The sequence below is a fragment of the Epinephelus lanceolatus genome, chromosome 6 (genome assembly GCF_041903045.1).
Source record: "Epinephelus lanceolatus isolate andai-2023 chromosome 6, ASM4190304v1, whole genome shotgun sequence".
In the NCBI taxonomy this organism is placed as follows: Eukaryota; Metazoa; Chordata; class Actinopteri; order Perciformes; family Serranidae; genus Epinephelus; species Epinephelus lanceolatus.
This window is the reverse complement of record NC_135739.1, coordinates 32,806,955-32,825,899: the sequence shown is the minus strand read 5'-3', so window position 1 is coordinate 32,825,899 and position 18,945 is coordinate 32,806,955. Positions and strand designations below refer to the sequence as shown.

The 18,945-nt window shown below is 39.9% G+C and overlaps 3 protein-coding genes across 3 annotated transcripts; all 3 read left to right on the top strand.

Annotated features, from left to right (window-relative positions):
- The first annotated feature begins 1,345 nt into the window (after positions 1–1,345).
- Positions 1,346–4,182, top strand: mrpl55 (mitochondrial ribosomal protein L55). Its single transcript, XM_033622365.2, has 3 exons — positions 1,346–1,463; positions 1,735–1,972; positions 3,752–4,182. The coding sequence occupies exons 1-3, from the start codon at positions 1,420–1,422 to the stop codon at positions 3,899–3,901; spliced, it is 432 nt and encodes a 143-aa protein (XP_033478256.1). The 5' UTR covers positions 1,346–1,419; the 3' UTR covers positions 3,902–4,182.
- A 1,180-nt stretch (positions 4,183–5,362) lies between these two features.
- ndufa11 (NADH:ubiquinone oxidoreductase subunit A11) lies at positions 5,363–7,824 on the top strand. Its single transcript, XM_033621206.2, has 4 exons — positions 5,363–5,518; positions 6,413–6,505; positions 6,774–6,896; positions 7,587–7,824. The coding sequence occupies exons 1-4, from the start codon at positions 5,440–5,442 to the stop codon at positions 7,697–7,699; spliced, it is 408 nt and encodes a 135-aa protein (XP_033477097.2). The 5' UTR covers positions 5,363–5,439; the 3' UTR covers positions 7,700–7,824.
- Positions 7,825–8,577: 753 nt separating this feature from the next.
- Positions 8,578–18,927, top strand: slc5a9 (solute carrier family 5 member 9). Its single transcript, XM_033621082.2, has 14 exons — positions 8,578–8,899; positions 10,248–10,366; positions 10,687–10,758; positions 11,056–11,160; positions 11,432–11,596; positions 11,750–11,855; positions 12,921–13,001; positions 13,453–13,658; positions 14,042–14,177; positions 14,684–14,791; positions 14,934–15,084; positions 15,958–16,126; positions 16,628–16,843; positions 16,976–18,927. Exons 1-14 carry the CDS (start codon positions 8,878–8,880, stop codon positions 17,285–17,287), a joined length of 1,968 nt encoding a protein of 655 aa, XP_033476973.1. The 5' UTR covers positions 8,578–8,877; the 3' UTR covers positions 17,288–18,927.
- Positions 18,928–18,945: the final 18 nt, after the last annotated feature.

Below are 18,945 nucleotides of genomic sequence, written 5' to 3'. Positions count from 1 at the left end.
CTTCTTATAAAAATGTTTTGTTGTTGTTGTTGTTGTTGTTGTTGTTGTTGTTTCTTTTTTTTTACTCTTCTACTCTTTTCTGAACCTCATTAAAAAAACTCAAAGAATACTTAACCTACATCAATTCTGTATTTGAAAAATAGGACAACTACTAAAGCCTTGAATCTGTGTGCCCTGTATGACATTTTTGTTTACTTTAGCTTAGTTTAGTTTATTTTAGTTTAGTATTTTCCCAACTTATACATCTCAAATACAGACAAGAAAAAAAAACAATTTAAGTCACTACTTTTGAAGCAGTGACAAACCAAAGCAGGTTTTTGTTGAAGCCTTAGCATATTATACCTACCCTTTTTTCATTCATACTTTTGTTCTCTTTAGATTTATACAATGAAAATGAAAGAAACAGGCAAAACAAAACATATTCTAGACAACAGAAAGTGCAGAACAAAATCCCATATACACACACTGGCATTCATGGCATTAAATCAAGTGTTTTACACAATTTCGTTTCCTTTTCAAAAATTATTCCACAATTTAGGCCTAATTTATTTGTCTTGTGTTTGTTTTAATCTTTGTTTTGATGAACACATAAATTCCTCTTAGCTGCTACTGACTTGCTCTAATTTTAAACAACCCCTGCATACAGCGTGGAAGCATTTTATTTCTTACTTGAGCACTTTCAAAGTCCACCAAACCTCTAAATTTGAGAGCATGTGAGTTTATAAATAATTTGTTGCTTGATTCTTGATAATCAGTTCTGTTTGTAATTCTTATAGCTCTCTTTTGTAGCATAAAAATGGGATTTGTGATTGTTTTGTGTGTATTTCTCCAAACCTCTATACAGTGTGTAATGTATGGAGCAATAAACAAGTGCATGTAATATGTAATATTAATATATTATTGCAATAAACGTTTCCATTTTTGTCTTTATATGATTTAGAGGTGGTTTCCCGCCTAGTTTTTGATGTATTACAACTCAATGAAAAGTTGAATTTCATTAATTCGTTCTTTTTCAACATTATCCATAATAATTTGTACTGAATTATAGATTTTTAGATATCCAAATATTGTGAATTTGGTTTTATTTGAGCATAATGACAATTTATCAATATTCCACCAACGTTTTTAATTTTTTTTTATTCAGTTTCCACAGTCTCCAGGTGAGCTGATATATGTTTTTTTAAGTACTGTGATCCCCTGACCCTATCTGTTCATGTATGTTTTCATTTTATTTGGTAATTAATAGATTTTACAAAGAAAAAAATCATCTGAAGAAGGAGAAGAAACCGCCCTTTCTTTCCAGTGTGAATTGTGCCGGAACGAACCTGCGCCTTACTGTTTCAGTCGGACATTTATTCCGTGAACTCCAGTGTGACCTTCTGGTTGAGTGCTTCCTGTCAGAGTTAGCTCGTCGTGAACATGTTGTTAATGAAGCTTAGTACACCTCAGAGTCTGTTATCACGGTAAGACCCTCTGAATAATGTGTGGACATGTATGTTAGAGGTGTGACACGTAGTCAGAGCTCGTGCTGTTGTCAGACCTTGTGTAAAATGACCTCAGAAGAAGAAGCTCGTCATGTTTAACACTGATCAGATGCTTGTCAAATGACAGAGGAGCGAACTGGCTACATTAAGGTTCATGTGCTCTGTACTTATAATATGTGTGTGTGTGTGTGTGTGTGTGTGTGTGCGTGTGTGTGTGTGTGTGTGTGTGTGTGTGTGTGTGTTCGGGCAGGTATGTTTGCTCTGTGTTCACCCGGACAGGTGTCCAGTCAGTGTTTCCACCAGCACACACTGCAGGGCTCGGCCAGGCGTCACTGCTCCACACACACCCCCCTCAGCTCAACTCCAACAGGACGTCGGTGGTGCGCTGTGGTCGGCAGAAGTATGAGAGGCTGTACCCTGTGATGCTGGTGCGACCTGATGGATCCACTGTCAGCATCAGATACAAAGAACCCAAACGCATCCTCATGGTCAGTGCTCCATCTCATCTCAAACAACATGGGCTCCTTTCTTCTTGCTTATGTTAACATGACTGACCAGACAGCTTCATTAATAGGAAATCATCAGGATCTACAATCAAGATATAAATCTTATAGCTTACTTCATTTATGCAGATGCAGCAAACTGACTGTCACCATGTTAAGACGACCTTTACAGGGCAATGCTAGTGATTTTAGTATTGCTTCCATACTTTTGCAGCAGCGCAGAGATCAAACAGTATGTTCCACTGCAGTATACCTTCTGATCCTTGTTGACACATGCCACTGTTTATAAAGATATGCCAATTCTGTGGTTTAGGTTTGAATCGGCTGGGTCAGAGGTAGGCAACCAGCAGCTGCAGAGCTCTTTAGCCCCTCTCCAGTGGCTCTCTGTGGCTTTGACAAAAAAATAAAAAAAAATCACATGAAATTGAATAACAGCATTAGCATTTAGATTTTTATTGATCATGGTTGTAGGCCTAAAGAAAGTCTTACATACTCTGTGCATCATATGTCTATAGCCTGGCACCGTTTGCTCTAATGTTGCCAAACCTCAACGGCAGTGGCTAGTCTCAAGCCTCCCAAGCAACGCTAGAAATTGATTCCAAATCCATACAAGTAAAAGTCTCAGAGGAGGAAAACACAGAATTTGATCATGGGTGGACAGATTTGTTTGCTTTCAGTGCCAATGCTTCAAAGTTAAAGTACCAAATATTCATATATAGCCCACTGCAGATGAGCCATATTGTGGGAAAACATATTTTTAAATGCTTATCTAGATCTATTTTTAATGTCAATAAGCTAATTTAGACTCAATACGGAGTGTTACCGTGAAGCTTAAATATGTTTTGTGCCTCCAGGCAGATTTTATTTTTAATTATTTATGGTCAAAAAATGTCTGTTTTAATAGTTAAGGTTTCAGACCCCTGGGCTGGGTGCAAGTTTTGACCCAGTACCTGAATATGGCACATGAAAACAGCATGTCAGTCCTTCTCTGCTGCTGTGTGCTCCCCAGTGGCCCATAGCGAATCTTTACTTGCATATGCCACTGTTGGCCAATGGCCTGTCGCTGCTGTGTGCCACATGACAACAGTCTGCCACTGTTCTTCCACGAGTAGATGCCAGACACCAGCACACCGGTGGACAGTGGTATATACCAGTGAAGCAGGAGTGTCATGTCATGTCTCATATGTCAGTAGGAATCTGTGTATCCGTGTGAGAATTGATAAATGACACTGGATGTGATATACTGTTTTTAAGTCCCATATGCCAGGAATAGGATAAAAACATACCACAAACCAACAGTGACATATATCAATAGAATAAGACTGACATATCATCAATCACTTTTCGATCCTGGCGTTTCTAAATTTATAAACAATGGTTAAACTTAAAACAGCTGAGGCAGAGATGTCGTGACTTTTAGTCCCTCAACTTGAGTTCTTTTATGAATTTGTAGTCTCCGAGCCAGAGCTGTGTTAACCCTAACAACATCACTATGACCTCATTAGGGTTATTTTCTCAGACTTGACAGAGCTCAGCCAGAGCCGCAAACATTATTTTCACTTGATTGGCACTCCCAATGATGAATAAACTCAGATTTATATTTATTAAAATCTCTTCATTTAAGGCAACATCCTGTTCCATCACAACCCTCACCCTTGTTATAGAGAACAGGGTGCACTAATACTGTAGCATATTAGACCATGAGTGTGTTCATTCATAGTTGATGTTTTGTAAGTTTATTGGTGTTTCGTTGTGTTTTGAAAGATGCCGATCAATCTGTCCACTCTGTCTGAAGAGGAGCGTCGAGCTCGACAGAAGAAGAGAGGAGTGAAGAAGATGACAAAACAGACAACAGTCCAATTTGAAGACGACTTCCAAGCTGACAAATACAGCCAGTTCTGGAAAAAGAAATGATTTACTGTAAAGCATGACTGACGTGACACGAGGGCAATGACCATAAACATCAGACTCTCACTTGAAGCTTCCGTTTGTCCATGTACAGTCTGGTCTGATTGGAATTGTTTTCTTGGCAAAAGAAGTGATTCCTCCAGAAGCCTGAATTGTGGGACAATGAAACCCAGACCATCGACATTTGAATGGCAGGATGACTGATGAAGCGGGCGGAGCTCTTTGTAAATACCCTGCTAAAGCTGGAACCAGGCACCATGTTGACTTAATAAACTGATTTAAAGTTTTACGCTCTTTAATTTCTGCTGTTGAAAAATGTTGATGGCTCTTTGGGCTGCAAATGCCCATAGTTTATAGGTCATTAGATATGACAGAGGCAAGAAACTGACCTTGATGTGTTGCAGTAAGCAGCAGCTTGTCATCTCTGTACTCTACGGTGACAGGTTTAATAAATCCTCTAATCACAAACATGCTTTTAAAGGCTACTCAGAGCATTGACTTCACAGATGGAATACAGATTGTCTGTACTCTGCTGAAATCCAAAATACTGTTGTGTAAATACAGTACTACTAAAAAGGAAACCTTTTTACACAATACAAATGAATGTTGGGAGCAGACAAGGGTGTAAAAGGGGGGATTTGGGGGTCCTTTGACCTTTTGGACATATAATGACATAATTTTATCCTATCAGGCCTTTGTGTGAAATTTCATCATGAGTAGCGAATTAATTCTTGAGTTACAGCCAAAAATATGTTTTGTGAGGTCACAGTGACCTTTACCTTTTGGCCTCTGACCACCAAATTTTAATCAGTTCATTCTTGAAATTAAGGTGATATTTGTGCCAAATTTGAGAAAACTCTCTCAAGGACCTCTTAAGATATTGCGTTCACGAGTATGACACGGACGCAAGGTCAAAGTGACCTTTGACCACCAGATTCTAATCAGGTCATTGTTGAGTGCAAACAGACATTTGTACCAAATTTGAAGAAATTATCTCAAGGTGTTCTTAGGATTTCATGTCGGATGCAACGTCACAATGACCTTTACCTCTGACCACCAACATCAAATATTTTCATCACTGAGACCAAGTGAATGTTTTTGCTAAATTTGAAGAAATTCCCTGAAGGTGTTCTTGAGATACTGCGGTCATGAGAATGAAACAGACATGGTCACAGTGACCTTGACCTTTGACCTATGACCACCAAACTCTAAATAGTTCCTTGTTGAGTCCGAGTGGGCGTTTGTGCCAAATTTGAAGTAATTCCCTCAAGGCCTTTTTGAGATATCACATTGTATGGACGGACACCCTGAAAACAAAACGCCTTCGGCGGCTGCTTTTACTGGCAGGTAGGCATAGAAAGGCCGAGACATCGGTTGGTGAGTACTTTACACGGTATGTGATGGTGCCGGTTCACAGATTCACACTCCCTTCCAGTAGGTGGCGGTAATGCACTGAACACTGGGTAGCCAGCCGCCACAAAATATACGAGGAAACCGTTTCTCGCGAGACTTACATCCTGGCTTGTGTCCTTGCTAAGTACAAGATGGGGTACTGGGATATACCAGAGGGCACTGGCTGTGTGGAAAAGACATGGATCACTACAAAAGTGGCCACAGCTGTGGGTAAATATCAGCATTGTTTAAACTACTGTGAACGGTGCCGGGCATAGATGCAGGCTGCTGCTCTGGACCATGAAAGATAGCTATGTGTTGTAGCTAATGCTAACGCTTTTATGCTAGCAGGTTAGCCACAGACTGACAGTTAGCAGTGTTTAGATAAACACATTTTGTTTTGCCTTTTTAAGGGTGAAGTTGACCGCGGTTTTTTTTCAGTCAGGGTTTTCTAAAATCTTTAACAGTTAATGAATGTAACCTGAGTCTGGTGAGTTTGTCGCTGCCAGCAGGGAGCTAACAACACACATTAACGCAGGTGTTGTGAAGAGTCACGCAGTCTGAAGTTTTATTGTTTGACTGATCTGATATCTGACATCTGGCTGATTAACAGATAGTTTTGCAGAAAAGCTCAGGGAGTTAGATTTGGGCTGCACATTAATAAAGGTGATGATAGTCATTTTATGTGTGCCATTTTATAGATATAATATAAGAAGGCCATTTAAAACACCTGTAAACACTTCGACATTTAGACTGGTTTGATGACACACACATCAGGGCTGGGCCATATATTGATATTATATCGATATTGTGACATCAAACAATGTATCGTTTTAGATTTACGGTGCACTAGTGTTTGATGTTGTCTTAACACAAGCAAAATCATGTTTTCCTGACCACAATACAATAAAAAATTCACAAAATGATAATAAACCAGAAAAAAAATAAGTAAGCAATCAGGATTTGGTCTGGCTAAGAATTCAGAGCCAATTTTCAGGTCTTACAGTGTCTCATGCTACTGCAGACACAGTTTGACTCTATCTGAGAATTCATGGTAAATCAACATTAGAAGTGGGACTATATTACAAGTTTGTAATGTGTGCGGGTGTCTGTGTGTGCTTTCAGGCCTGGTTGGGTCAGCCTATCACTTAGTGGCATTCCAGCCTGAATCTGCATTGGCCGCAGTACAGAGGGTGACCAACACAACTGTAACCATGGGTAAATATTCATGTCATCATTCATCATTATTTTAGTTCACGCAGTTTATGTCCCAAATTCCACTGCTTAAAAACACGATAATCAAGGGAAACATTTCTCCTGCCAGATAAGTCATGAAAACCTTGCAGATGTTCTTCTGCATTATCCTATAGTTAAAATCCCAGTCAGACCTTTTGGTCTAAATGTGTTGACGTACTGTTCAATGGATTCAACAAATTGTATCAAATTGTGTAATGCTGATTATGGGTGTCTGTCTTTGTTGTACCAGCCTCCGTGGGAGCCATTTTCGGCATGGCGACTTGTCTCAGTGCTCAGGCTCGCGGTGCCCCGGATGACCCGCTGAATTACTTCATCGGGGGCTGTGCCTCTGGGATCTTTCTGGGAGCAAGAAGTAAGTATCAGTCCTGGCAGAGGAGACACGAGGTGCTTTCCTTTCAGCTAATTCTGCTTCCTCCCGATTTCACTCCTCCGTCCCCCAGCCGGTGACCTAGAAATCGATTCAGGTCCGCCAATATTGAGGTTGCTCCGATCACTAAAATGTTTTTCAGTGGAGACATGGAGCACTGAGATGTTCATTCAGACAAAACTGACCTTTTAAGATAATGATGTTGATACAGTAATGAGTGGGCGTGTAGCTCTGTCCAGTCATATGCTAAGTTGTCTTGCTGGGGACTGAGGTATCATTTTACCCACAGCCAACTTTGGTAAACTATTTTCATTATAAACATAAGGAACATTTCAAACACGAATACACACAAGCATTACAACCATAATCTAAGGTTGTGCACTTGAAGATTGTGTCGACAGAGAATGCATTAAACAAAGGAAAAAGCTGTGAAATTAATGTACTTTCTGGAAAGGTCACATGTAATAGACATAAAGCTAAAGCTGACAGAAGAGCACAGATTTATCCTATGACCTGGTTGAAAAATCTCTGCAATAATGACGATGATGTGGTTGTTGGTGTTCAACAGTCACTCTGCGGTAACTTAGCTAGCTGTTTTATGGCGGTGAAGGTGAAAAAATATGTCAAAAGTTTACCTAACTGCAGCCATATCACCTGCTGTGTTTGTGTGTCCAGCCCACAGTGCTATGACCGGTACGTCAGCGTGTCTGGGTCTGGGTACACTGGCCTTCTTCACAAAAATCGGCAAGATGGAGGGATGGAAGCTGTATGGACCCCCTAAACTATGAGGAGAAGCAAAGGTGGTTCCCTCTAAGGATGATGATGATGATGATGATGAAGTCGAGTTGGCTGTAAATGTAACTTTATGCTGTATAAAGAATTCATGTAATAAACTTCTGTGAAAATGACAAAATACACTGAGTTGTTTTTTTGAAAGCAGTTTAATTCCAAGAGGGTCATAGTTTGGGGAGCATAAAGAAAACAGTTTGGGAAAGATATCTTTTTCTTCATTTTATGTGGGTGACCTACACTCAATACTGTGCCTGAACGCATCTCATGTAGACAAATAGCTGAAGTTGCTGCTGATGTGCTGATCACCTTTATCAGAGTCAGCTTTATAGGCCAAGTATGTGCTGAACAAAGATAGGTAAAAAAAAAAAAACACACACACACACACACACACAACTATTATGTACTACACATACAATTTGGAGAAAAAGTAAGTTTATATACATACCAGTACTGGGTATGAAAAGCAACTGACCAACATACAATATCTATACAATTCAGGTGTTTCTGTAAAATCTATAGATTGTAAACTAAGACCAACAGTGCAAAGGAACATTAAATGGGTAATAAATTAGCTTTTATACATAAAGTAGGTGGTTATGTACTCAATATGCATGAAAACATGTCTGATGTAATGGATGATGTGTAAATGTTTAAGCCTTCTGTGTAGATCCAGCGCTAATTAAATGCATCACCATGTAGCAAAACATCCTGGACAACATGCTTCCCTTCTTTTTATTTCTTTGCTAAGGGACTTTGGAAGCTTCTTTATTGAATGACTAAGTGTTAATATACAACTTAATGACAGGTTTACACACTTTGAATGACTTAAGTATTAAGTAGGAACATATTACTTTCTTTTTCCAGCTGTCAGTGACCTGTGTAGCACTGACCAATTAAATATGGAATCAAACTAAATACTATAGGCTACACATACAGAACATGTACTGTCATGTTGGTCAGTCTTCACTAATTATAGCTAACCAGTGCAGTTTGCCTGTTTCGATAACAAACTGATTAATAATTAAGCCTCAGGTCGACTGCACAGATTCACACACCTCTGTCAGGGTTACCAGCAGGATCGACTAATTCTGTCACAGAGTCACAGGAACTCAAACACTGGAGAAACACTGAGTGTCTGTGAGAAGTCAACACGATCTGGAAGATTGGAATCAACATGTCTGCCAGTCCGACTACAGGTCTGAACCTTCTTTAACTCATGTTGTTGGCTCTGTGGACGACTGCTTATACGACAACAAGCTTTGTTTTTATGGCATGTGAAAAGCAGATTTTATAGATAGTTCTCCAGAGTAAGACAGGGACACAGGTGGAAGCTGAGATACAAACCAAACAGGGTTGTGTTAAAACAGCTGATTCAGCAGCTCTTAACAGGAACAACAGCAGTATTACTATGTTACCTTCAGCCCCAGGAAGACAAAAACCTTTGCTTTGGACACCTTGGCTGAGGGGTATAATGAGGAAGAAGCAGCTGAGAGATGTATCTTTGGTCCCTGTTGATGCAAGGTGCTGTAGGTACTCACTGTTAATGCCAGCAACATATCTTTTAGTTCAATAACAACACACCACAACACCTTCAAATAACAAACTGCCCCTCCATGATCAAGGCTACAGGAATAAAACTCATATCTTTAATTTCTGTGCACTTTTGGAGTATTTGTTTTTGCACCTAACATTTCCTCAGAGCTCTGACTGGACTTAACATGATCATCATAGAGCTCTGAGTAACTGGACGGACTTCCACTTTCCAGAAGAGTATGATTATTTTCAATTTTATTGCCATTTCCTGCGTACAAGTTATAAATATTAGTGTGTCCACATTTTGCACATTAAGAAAAGACCCTGCATGAGGAAAAGACAACGGATTTCAGAGAGTAAAAGAGAAGGTAACCAGTATTTCAGACAAGTCAAGAGAAGAGATGAGTCAAGCATCTTTTAACAGCTGTCCATAATGTTCATGTCATATTTCTCTGTTGTGACGTTATCGATATGACATTATGATTTAGAAACATATTAATCTTTTTGCAGTCTAAAAATGTTTAGGCCCACCTGGAGAAGAAAGTTTAAAGATGCACAGGAAGTAAATTATGTGTATAACCAAAACTACACAAGATAAAGCCCCTTTCCAACAGAAAAAACACCAAAATTCTACAATAAATAACATAAAGTATAATTATATATATATATATAATTTTTGTGCTCAAAGACAGGACTACATGTTCTGTAGAGCAAATCTTTAGATGGCAAATTAAGTCGTTAGGAATAAAATATTATATTGTACTTGTAATATTACATTGCAGAAGACAAATCTTTCCCACACGCTAGTCTGAAATTTAACCCCATTGCTGTCACAGCTGACATCCTGGCATCCTCTATGGTCTTGTTGAGTGACAGTTTGTCTTTTATGTATTGTTCTTATATTTCTTCTGTTTGCTTTGATTTTTTTTACATAGCTGCTGCATGTAGTGTTTCTGTCTAAGAGAAGAATATGCTATCATTGTGACATGATACTCTATACTTGGCTTGCAGGTAGCAGCTCCTCTGGGTTGACCACTGCAGCACCACCCCGCCCAGGTATCAGTGTGGATGCTGCAGACATCGCTGTGGTTGTCGTCTACTTTGTCTTTGTCATGGTGGTTGGAATCTGGGTAAACGGCTCAACTCATTTCACACTCACACCATCACCATCACTCTTCATAATATCTTTAAAATACCTGAAGACCTATCTCAGGTGGACAGGTGTTGGTGATAGTTTGTTAAACCCCAGTGTGCTAACAGTGTACTTGGTCAAATTTCACTATTAACTGGTTTTTGGATTCCACAAATGTTGATATAGCATCCTAAAACACAATCAGGTGCTATCCCTGGATAGTATCAGTATCAGATGTGTGATATTACACATTAGAACACATTAGTTTCAGTTTTAAGTGTACTGCTGGCCTAACCTGTACCTCTGTCCCTTCTACAGTCATCAATGCGAGCTAATCGCACCACTGTGAGGGGGTACTTCTTGGCTGGCCGTTCAATGACTTGGTGGCCTGTGAGTACCAAACTTCTGACTGAAGTGATGTTTGGTCCTCAGTTCCATGTTAATGTGCTATATTGTACTGTATACAATAAGGCTTTGTCAACATAGTGTGCTGTTCTTTTGCCTGAATTTTTGGTCTGTTTTGTAGTGAACAGTTACATTTTGCTGCTCTTACACCTGCCGTAACGTTACAGAACAGTTACTTCATATCATCTATAAATACACTTTTTGAATTTTTGAACTAGCATCTTATTTGTGAAAGTAAATACAAGCTTTTGTTGTTATTGAGTATTATCAATATGTTTACAGATTGGAGCGTCTCTGATGTCCAGTAATGTTGGCAGCGGTTTGTTTATTGGTCTGGCGGGAACAGGAGCAGCCGGAGGAATCGCTGTTGGGGGATTTGAATGGAATGTAAGGAACACAGTCTGACACTATATGTGTGATTATGGAAGAGAAATGGGGCGACCTGTTGTTCATCTCTTCTTTATATATATATATATATATATATGTATATAGAATTGAGAGAGGTGAGGCCAGATGTAAAAACCATTTGCATTCTTCAGACCAGCTTGACATGACTCATAATATCGACCTTGTCTACTGAAGTTATATTGACAATAAAGTACATTAGCAGACAATGCTGACAATGTGTTGTTGAGCCTGTGTGTGTGTGTTTGTGTAGGCAGCGTGGGTCCTGGTGGCTCTGGGGTGGATCTTCATCCCTGTCTATATCTCTGCTGGTGTGGTGACCATGCCTGAATACCTGGCCAAACGCTTTGGAGGCCAGAGGATACGCATATACATGTCTGTTCTGTCACTCATCCTCTACATCTTCACCAAAATATCTGTAAGGCACACACACACACGCACACACACTCACACATTTATTTATTTGGCAGACTGTTTTGTCCAAAGCTACACACAAATGAGGTACAATCCGAGACACAGCAGAATAATTTGTCTATATGTGTGTGTGTGTGTGTGTGTGTGTGTTACCCAGACAGATATATTTTCGGGGGCAATGTTCATCCAGGTGTCAATGGGCTGGGATCTCTACCTGTCCACTGGTATACTGCTGCTGGTCACTGCTGCTTACACTGTGGCAGGTACACACACACACACACACACACACACAAAAACTAATTATAATCTATTATTGTAAACATTAATAAATGGAAAATAGAGAATGTCCATTTGTTTTAACTTTGTTCATTCAGTCTGATTCAGCCTACTTGCCAGGGGTTGTTGTTTTGCCCAATCAGAATGAGTTATCTGTCATGCTGCTGTTATTCTGTTGATATGTCAGTTTACATAAGAGTTGTTATTTTTGTAAGTCAAGTTCATCTCATTCATGATTGTCACCAACTCTGTCACTACTATAATGCCCTCACCGGCTGACTGCTTGTCATAAACAGCCAGTGACCACAACACATGAGTGAACTAAATCACACAACAAACCAGAGATAAATGCAGGTGGTGAGTCAGAAGTCTGGAGGCAGACTACCAGGTTGGACAGCTTTTGCGACACACCTGAGTTGAACAGGAAGATAAATAACAGCTGAATATAATATTATTTTACATCACTTTCAACTTCTCAGCTCTCCGGAACAGAAGTCCCCAGAATGACAAAGTCATAGTCACTAGTAGTCGCTAATGTGTTATTCAGTGTTGTTAAATTATTTGCTTGTTCAGCTTGACCTACTTTTCATTATCAATCAATGAAAGTGTGACTCTCATCATGCAGTGCATTCAGTGCAGTGGCCCACAAGAGAACTTGCAAGGCAGACAGCAGGGGTAGTGCTGCTGTTTTTTCACAACCAAATATTAATTTTCACAATCAAATGTATTTTTATTTGTTTGCTTGTTTTGATTTGTGTTTACAATTTGGTGTTATAATCAAATTTAGAATATTACAGAATATTTTAGAATATTGACCGCACTAATAAAGAGTCCCACTGGGATGCTTGTGGTGGCAACTTCTACAGAAGATGTGTTTGAAAGCTCTTGAAAAGTTGACTTTGAGTCAAGATTTTTTTCTCACGTAAAAGTCAGTGATTTAAAACAATGATTTGATCCCATCTTGCTTATGCCTTTTCTAAAACAAACTCTTCATGAAGCCCAGTTTTATTGTCCTAATACTCTGACACAAATGTACATGTGTGTGTCTGTAGGTGGTTTGGCAGCAGTGATCTACACTGATGCGCTCCAGACTGTGATTATGGTTGGGGGAGCCTTCGCACTAATGTTCATAGGTAGGACACACACACACACACACACACACACACACACACACACACACACAGTCAAGAAAGGCTTCAACATGCTGGAGACCAGCTTTGCGGAAACAGTAGCACAGTAGCAGTCTACTCAAGTCTGTGTGGACATTTTTGGAAACTGAAAATACAAATTGTGCCTGTGATGACTGAATTGATGCTGATTAAAACTTTTTGTTTTTCAATAACTGATGGTAACTGATATTTTGTACCAATAATGAATATCATTGAGTGAACATTTTTATGTCAAATACCTGTGAAAGAAATAAACATCGATTCTACCCACTTTTCTTTTCCTGTCACATTCACATTAATACTAGAGGGTACTTCATGGGCAAGGTATAAAATTGTTCAGTTCTAAAATTAAGTTTGTGTGTGTGTGTGTGTGTGTGTGTGTGTGTGTGTGTGTGTGTGTGTGTACATTTTCCAGCGTTTTCCAAAGTTGGCTGGTATGAGGGTCTTATGGATCATTATATGTCAGCTGTTCCCTCGGTGATAGTCCCCAACACCACCTGCCACCTGCCTCGTAGTGACGCCTTCCACCTGTTCAGAGACCCTGTGTCAGGTGATATACCGTGGCCAGGTCTGGTGTTTGGGCTCACTGTACTGGCTACATGGGTCTGGTGCACAGATCAGGTAACTTTACCCACACTAATGACTCGAAGATATTTGGTTTAAGTTATCAGTCATTTCAAAGTCTTTGTTTTTTTAGGGTTTATTAGTTGCATTCGATCAGACGAACAGTAAAATAACTGGATAATTGATGGATAAAGTGTGCTTTCTTTATGACATCATAAACACTCTTGAGTTGATTTAGCTACTGTTTCGTGAGTTCTTTAAACAAGGCCATGATTAGAAATCAGTGAGACCAAAATATTTGTCTGTTGTAATCAAATGTCATGTGCACTGATAAGAATCCAAACCACAAGTCCAAGTAACAGTTTGCAAAAAGTACAGCAAGTTGAGAGTCCTCATAAGTATAGAAAGGCAAATACTATTATGTACATTTGTGTGTACAGGTTATAGTCCAGAGGTCTCTGTCAGCCAAGTCTTTGTCTCATGCCAAAGCAGGCAGCGTGTTGGGAGGCTACCTCAAAGTGCTGCCCATGTTCTTCATCGTCATGCCAGGCATGATCAGCCGAGCACTGTTCCCAGGTCAGTCAGTCTGCCCCTCCATGTCGGACTGCCACGTAAATTGTATTCATGGAAGCATGAAATTCAGTGGGGGTTTTTTTTCAAGGAATACTTCACACCCAAAATGATTATTTGTATATAATTTACTCACCCTAACTTGAATTTGAGAAGAAAAATCCAATGTTAAACTCGATGCATTATCATTCAGGCAGTCACATGTAATACATTTACAGCAGACATAATGTTCACTGTGGCGTCTCTGGAGGTTAACTGTCTGAGATGTGGAAAGATTTCCAAAATCTAAAATACTACAGCATTTTTAAATGGTTATCAGTAATGTAAAGTGCCTGTGCAACCTGTACAACATAAACAAACCTAGTATGATATTTTGAAGTGTGGCTAATACAGAAAGTTGTTGTTTGTTCTGAAACATTTAAGAGAAAGACAGAAGCCTACAAACTGTGGAAGCTAAGCAAATTCCCATAACTAACTGTGTCTTTACTCTCTGTGTTTGTGTGTGTTTGTAGATGAAGTAGGTTGTGTGGATCCAACAGTGTGTAACAGTGTTTGTGGCGCTTCAGTTGGTTGCTCCAACATCGCCTACCCTAAACTAGTGGTGGAGCTAATGCCTGTTGGTGAGTCACACACAAACCCATGCAAAGCTTGTTTTAAAATGAAATATTTGTGTTAGACTTAAACAAGTGTATGACAGTGTCTTCATCAGCAGATAGACGTTTAGTTGTCATTGTGTGGGGTTTGATCCTTCTCTCTGTGCAGGTCTCCGTGGTCTGATGCTAGCAGTGATGTTAGCTGCTCTGATGTCGTCTCTGACCTCCATCTTTAATAGCAGCTCCACTCTGTTTACACTGGACCTCTACCACAAAGCCAGGCCCAAAGCCTCAGAGAGGGAGCTCATGATAGTTGGAAGGTAGGGGTGTGAAGACTCAGTGGTACATATCAGAAAAGGCCCACTGATGCGAATTTGTGTTTTGTGATACTGGGCTACACAATTAAAACGGACTTTACTTCATAGCCTCCAGACATTTTTCCAAAGAATTTCCTGAAACCAAAAGATCTGTTTTCAGACAAACCCAGCTTGAAGACAAGTCATTGCTCTTTCGGTTGCAGTGGTGCCCCAGGAATTTATTTATTTTTTTGGGCCAGATGGGGCCGCTGAAAAACTTGGGGGTAGTACAACAAAACCATGAGCCATAACTTAATTTCTGGAATAGGCTAGTTGAAAACGATGTCAATATTGAGAGTTACAGAATCGTATACTGATACACTTTGGCTTCTTATTTTACAGTTAATATTACTAATTATATGATGTGCATGGATGAACACTGGTATCGTTAACAATCCTGTTTTAATGTGTCATGTATCTTTAAACGTGTTAGGAGATTCATCTTTCTTCAAATAGGCTGATTGTCCTTTTCCTTAAAAAGACAAATATACAGCTCTAATGAACATTGACTATAAGGAACAAAACATTTGCTGGCAACAAGCCTTCTCAAGTTTAGGAGAGACTCGTGGATACCCATAGAACCCATTTTCATTCAGATATCTTGAGGTAAGAGCTTAAGGCACCCCTTTGACAATGGCCATGCCAGTTGTTCCCTCACCAAAATCTACCCTGCATTTGTAACCTAGCGTAATGTAACCTCCATCCTGAAAAGCTTTGCCAACATGGTTGGTACCAATGGATACCTTACGTCTACTTCTACGAGATATTATTGATAATGACTGAAGACTATTTTGACCTCATCCAAAGCTGGCATAATAATATTTTGTGTATTTTCAGATTGTTCATCCTGGTCTTGGTGTGTCTTAGTCTGTTGTGGATTCCAGTCATCCAAACAGCCAACAGTGGACAGCTGTTTGATTACATCCAGTCAGTGACCAGCTTCCTCGCTCCTCCCATTACCGCTGTGTTCCTAATGGCTATCTTCTGGCCACGTGCCAACGAGCAGGTCTCTGTCTCACACGCACACATATACACAATCAACATGATCTACCTGCATCGCAAACTTGTAGGAGAGTAAACACAAGCAGCCCATTACAGTTCATGTGATCTCCATTTCGTATCTCCATAGCCGCTGTAGCCTGAGCACGTAGTTACATATTCAAGCTGTAAGCTCTCAACATACAGCTATAAATCCAGGTAAATAAAAGTATGAAAATTAGATTTTGACACTGGGCAACTCTACAAGACAGGCCAACGTACAGACCCTTAAGGCCCTTTTCATTTCATTCATTCATTCATTCATCTTCTAACCGCTTCATCTTCTTGAGGGTCACGGGGGGGCTGGAGCCTATCCCAGCTGACATCGGCCGAGAGGCAGGGTACACCCTGGACAGGTCGCCAGACTATCGCAGGGCTCCTTTTCATTTCAATGTTGGCTTTTTACTTTGCTGATTCCATATTACTCTACATTAAATATTTCGCACGTGTGTTTGTGTGTGTTACTCAGGGTGCATTCTGGGGTCTGATGATTGGACTCGTAGTGGGACTGATCCGCATGGTTCTGGAATTCTCCTATGCAGCTCCCTCCTGTGGACAGCCTGATCATCGGCCTGCAATCCTGGCTGATGTCCACTACCTGTACTTTGCTCTCATCCTGTTGGCTCTCACCTGCATCATCATTGTTGCTGTCAGCTTGGCCACTGCCCCAATACCTAAGGAACATGTAAGAAACCTGTCATACATTCATAAACACAAGTATTAAGTTGTAAAATTCCTCTGAACTACAGTCAACAGTTCGATAGTTTTGCTTCAAAGCTAAGGGACTGATGTGCTCAGCCTCATCTCTCTTTTCCAGCTGTATAGGCTGACCTGGTGGTCCAGACACAGCCAGGAGCCTCGTATCGACCTCACAGGTCCCCCCATGACCTCTGACCCAGCGATCTCTGATGTCAGCCCTGACTCTGACCACTTGCCACAATCCTGGTGGCGGAGAGCAGCTCTGTGGCTCTGTGGTTTGACGAGTCCGAGCTCTGGCTCTGTATCCCCAGCGACTGAGACCAGTGAACTGACCTCCCTGCACGAGGAGCCGCTCTGGAGAAGAGTCTGCAATATAAATGCCTTGCTACTACTGGCTGTTAATGTGTTTCTCTGGGGATACTTTGCCTAATGAGGTGTTATCAGTGAGGATAGACTGATGTACTGGACTGGTATTTGGTCCAGTGACTGATCAGCTGCTGTGCTTGATCTGTCTTCTGTGCAACATTTAGCGGTGTCTCATCAGGAATGTCTAATAATGCAATCCAATTTAACCACACTAACCAACACATGAAGAAAGTGGTCCGTATATCAATTCCCAAATATCTATGAATTAATCATTCCATAATGATCTATAAATATAGTATGTTAATGGAGGAAAGAAATCAAGAGGACAGTCTACGGGTCCTTCCCCTTAAGATTTTGAGTGTCAGACATTCCTGCATTCTGGCTATTTTTTATGCACCAATTGTTTTTTTTATAGTATATTTTTCAAATGATTCTAATAATAATAATAATAATAATAATAATCATCATCATCATCATAATAATACCCTTTACATTTTATTTGTCAGGTTCATTATTGCCTGATTGTAACTTTCCCTAAAATCTTAGGGGAGTTGCTTAACCATACATTTTTGGAAAGTTTAGAGTGCGATGAACCCCAAAATCAATATTTTCATTTTGTTTTCAAATTGTCTGCGGTGGACATCTTGGACTTTTGAAATGGTGCCCACCCATAATTTGTTTCTAGCTGGATCCCTCGTAATAAATCCAATTCACCTCTGATTTTCGTGGCTAATTACAATTTTACAACACAGGCAACAAATGGGACCACTTGCAACAAAATAAAGATGATCTCATGAATGTTAGTCCCCACTGTAGCCCCTGGAGCTACAGTGACCACTGACCATGTTTTGAAGCTCTACCTCACTGTAAAAAATGACCTATAGTGACCTCTCGGATAATCGGAGCCTCATAAAATTTTACAAACACAAACAAGAGACCTCAATGGCATTTAGAGGATGTACAGTATGGCATTCATATGTATATTAACAATAAGGGGGTTACTCAGCAGGTTCCAGAAAGTGCTAACCACTTGATTACCGAAAAATGCAATTCTTACAAAAACAGTTTTTGATGCCAAATCACAGCATGGATTTCTCTGCGGTGCTCCTCTCCTCAGGGTCTTGACATCTTAATGTGGTATTTTAAAGGGAGTTTTGGCAATTTGTTATCAATTCTTGAGTGGTCAAAATGGTTACATTTTGCATTCAATCTATGAAAATTGCTGCAACATATGACTTATGAGAAGTAACAGAGCGTGAGGATGGCCATCATATACCATCTTCATCATAATATTCTAAGCCCCTATCTAAACTTTCAAAGTTAGAGGAGGCTACAAATGAATGGGGCAGCTTTGGCTCAGAGGGTAAAGCACCACTTAAATTGTTTAGTTGTGACAGAGTATTTTTACAGTGTGGTACTGGAACTTTAACTTAAGCAAAGGATATAAATGCTTTCTCCAATGCTGGCTTTAAGACTCAAAGCACTTTTCAGAGAGGGTCCTTCAGCTCCCGAGCTCCCTGCCAGAGGATCTTATGTTTGCTGTCTTTTAAATCACTTTTCAAAACCTCTGAAATACACGTTTCTTACCATATGCCCACATTTTATATTTGCCTGTTTAAGAGTCTCTTATTCTTTTTTATTTGCTTATATGTCACTCTTTTGAAAGGCATTTTATTCAATTTCCCATTAAAAGTATCATTGCTGTGAAAGAAGCGCTTCTTC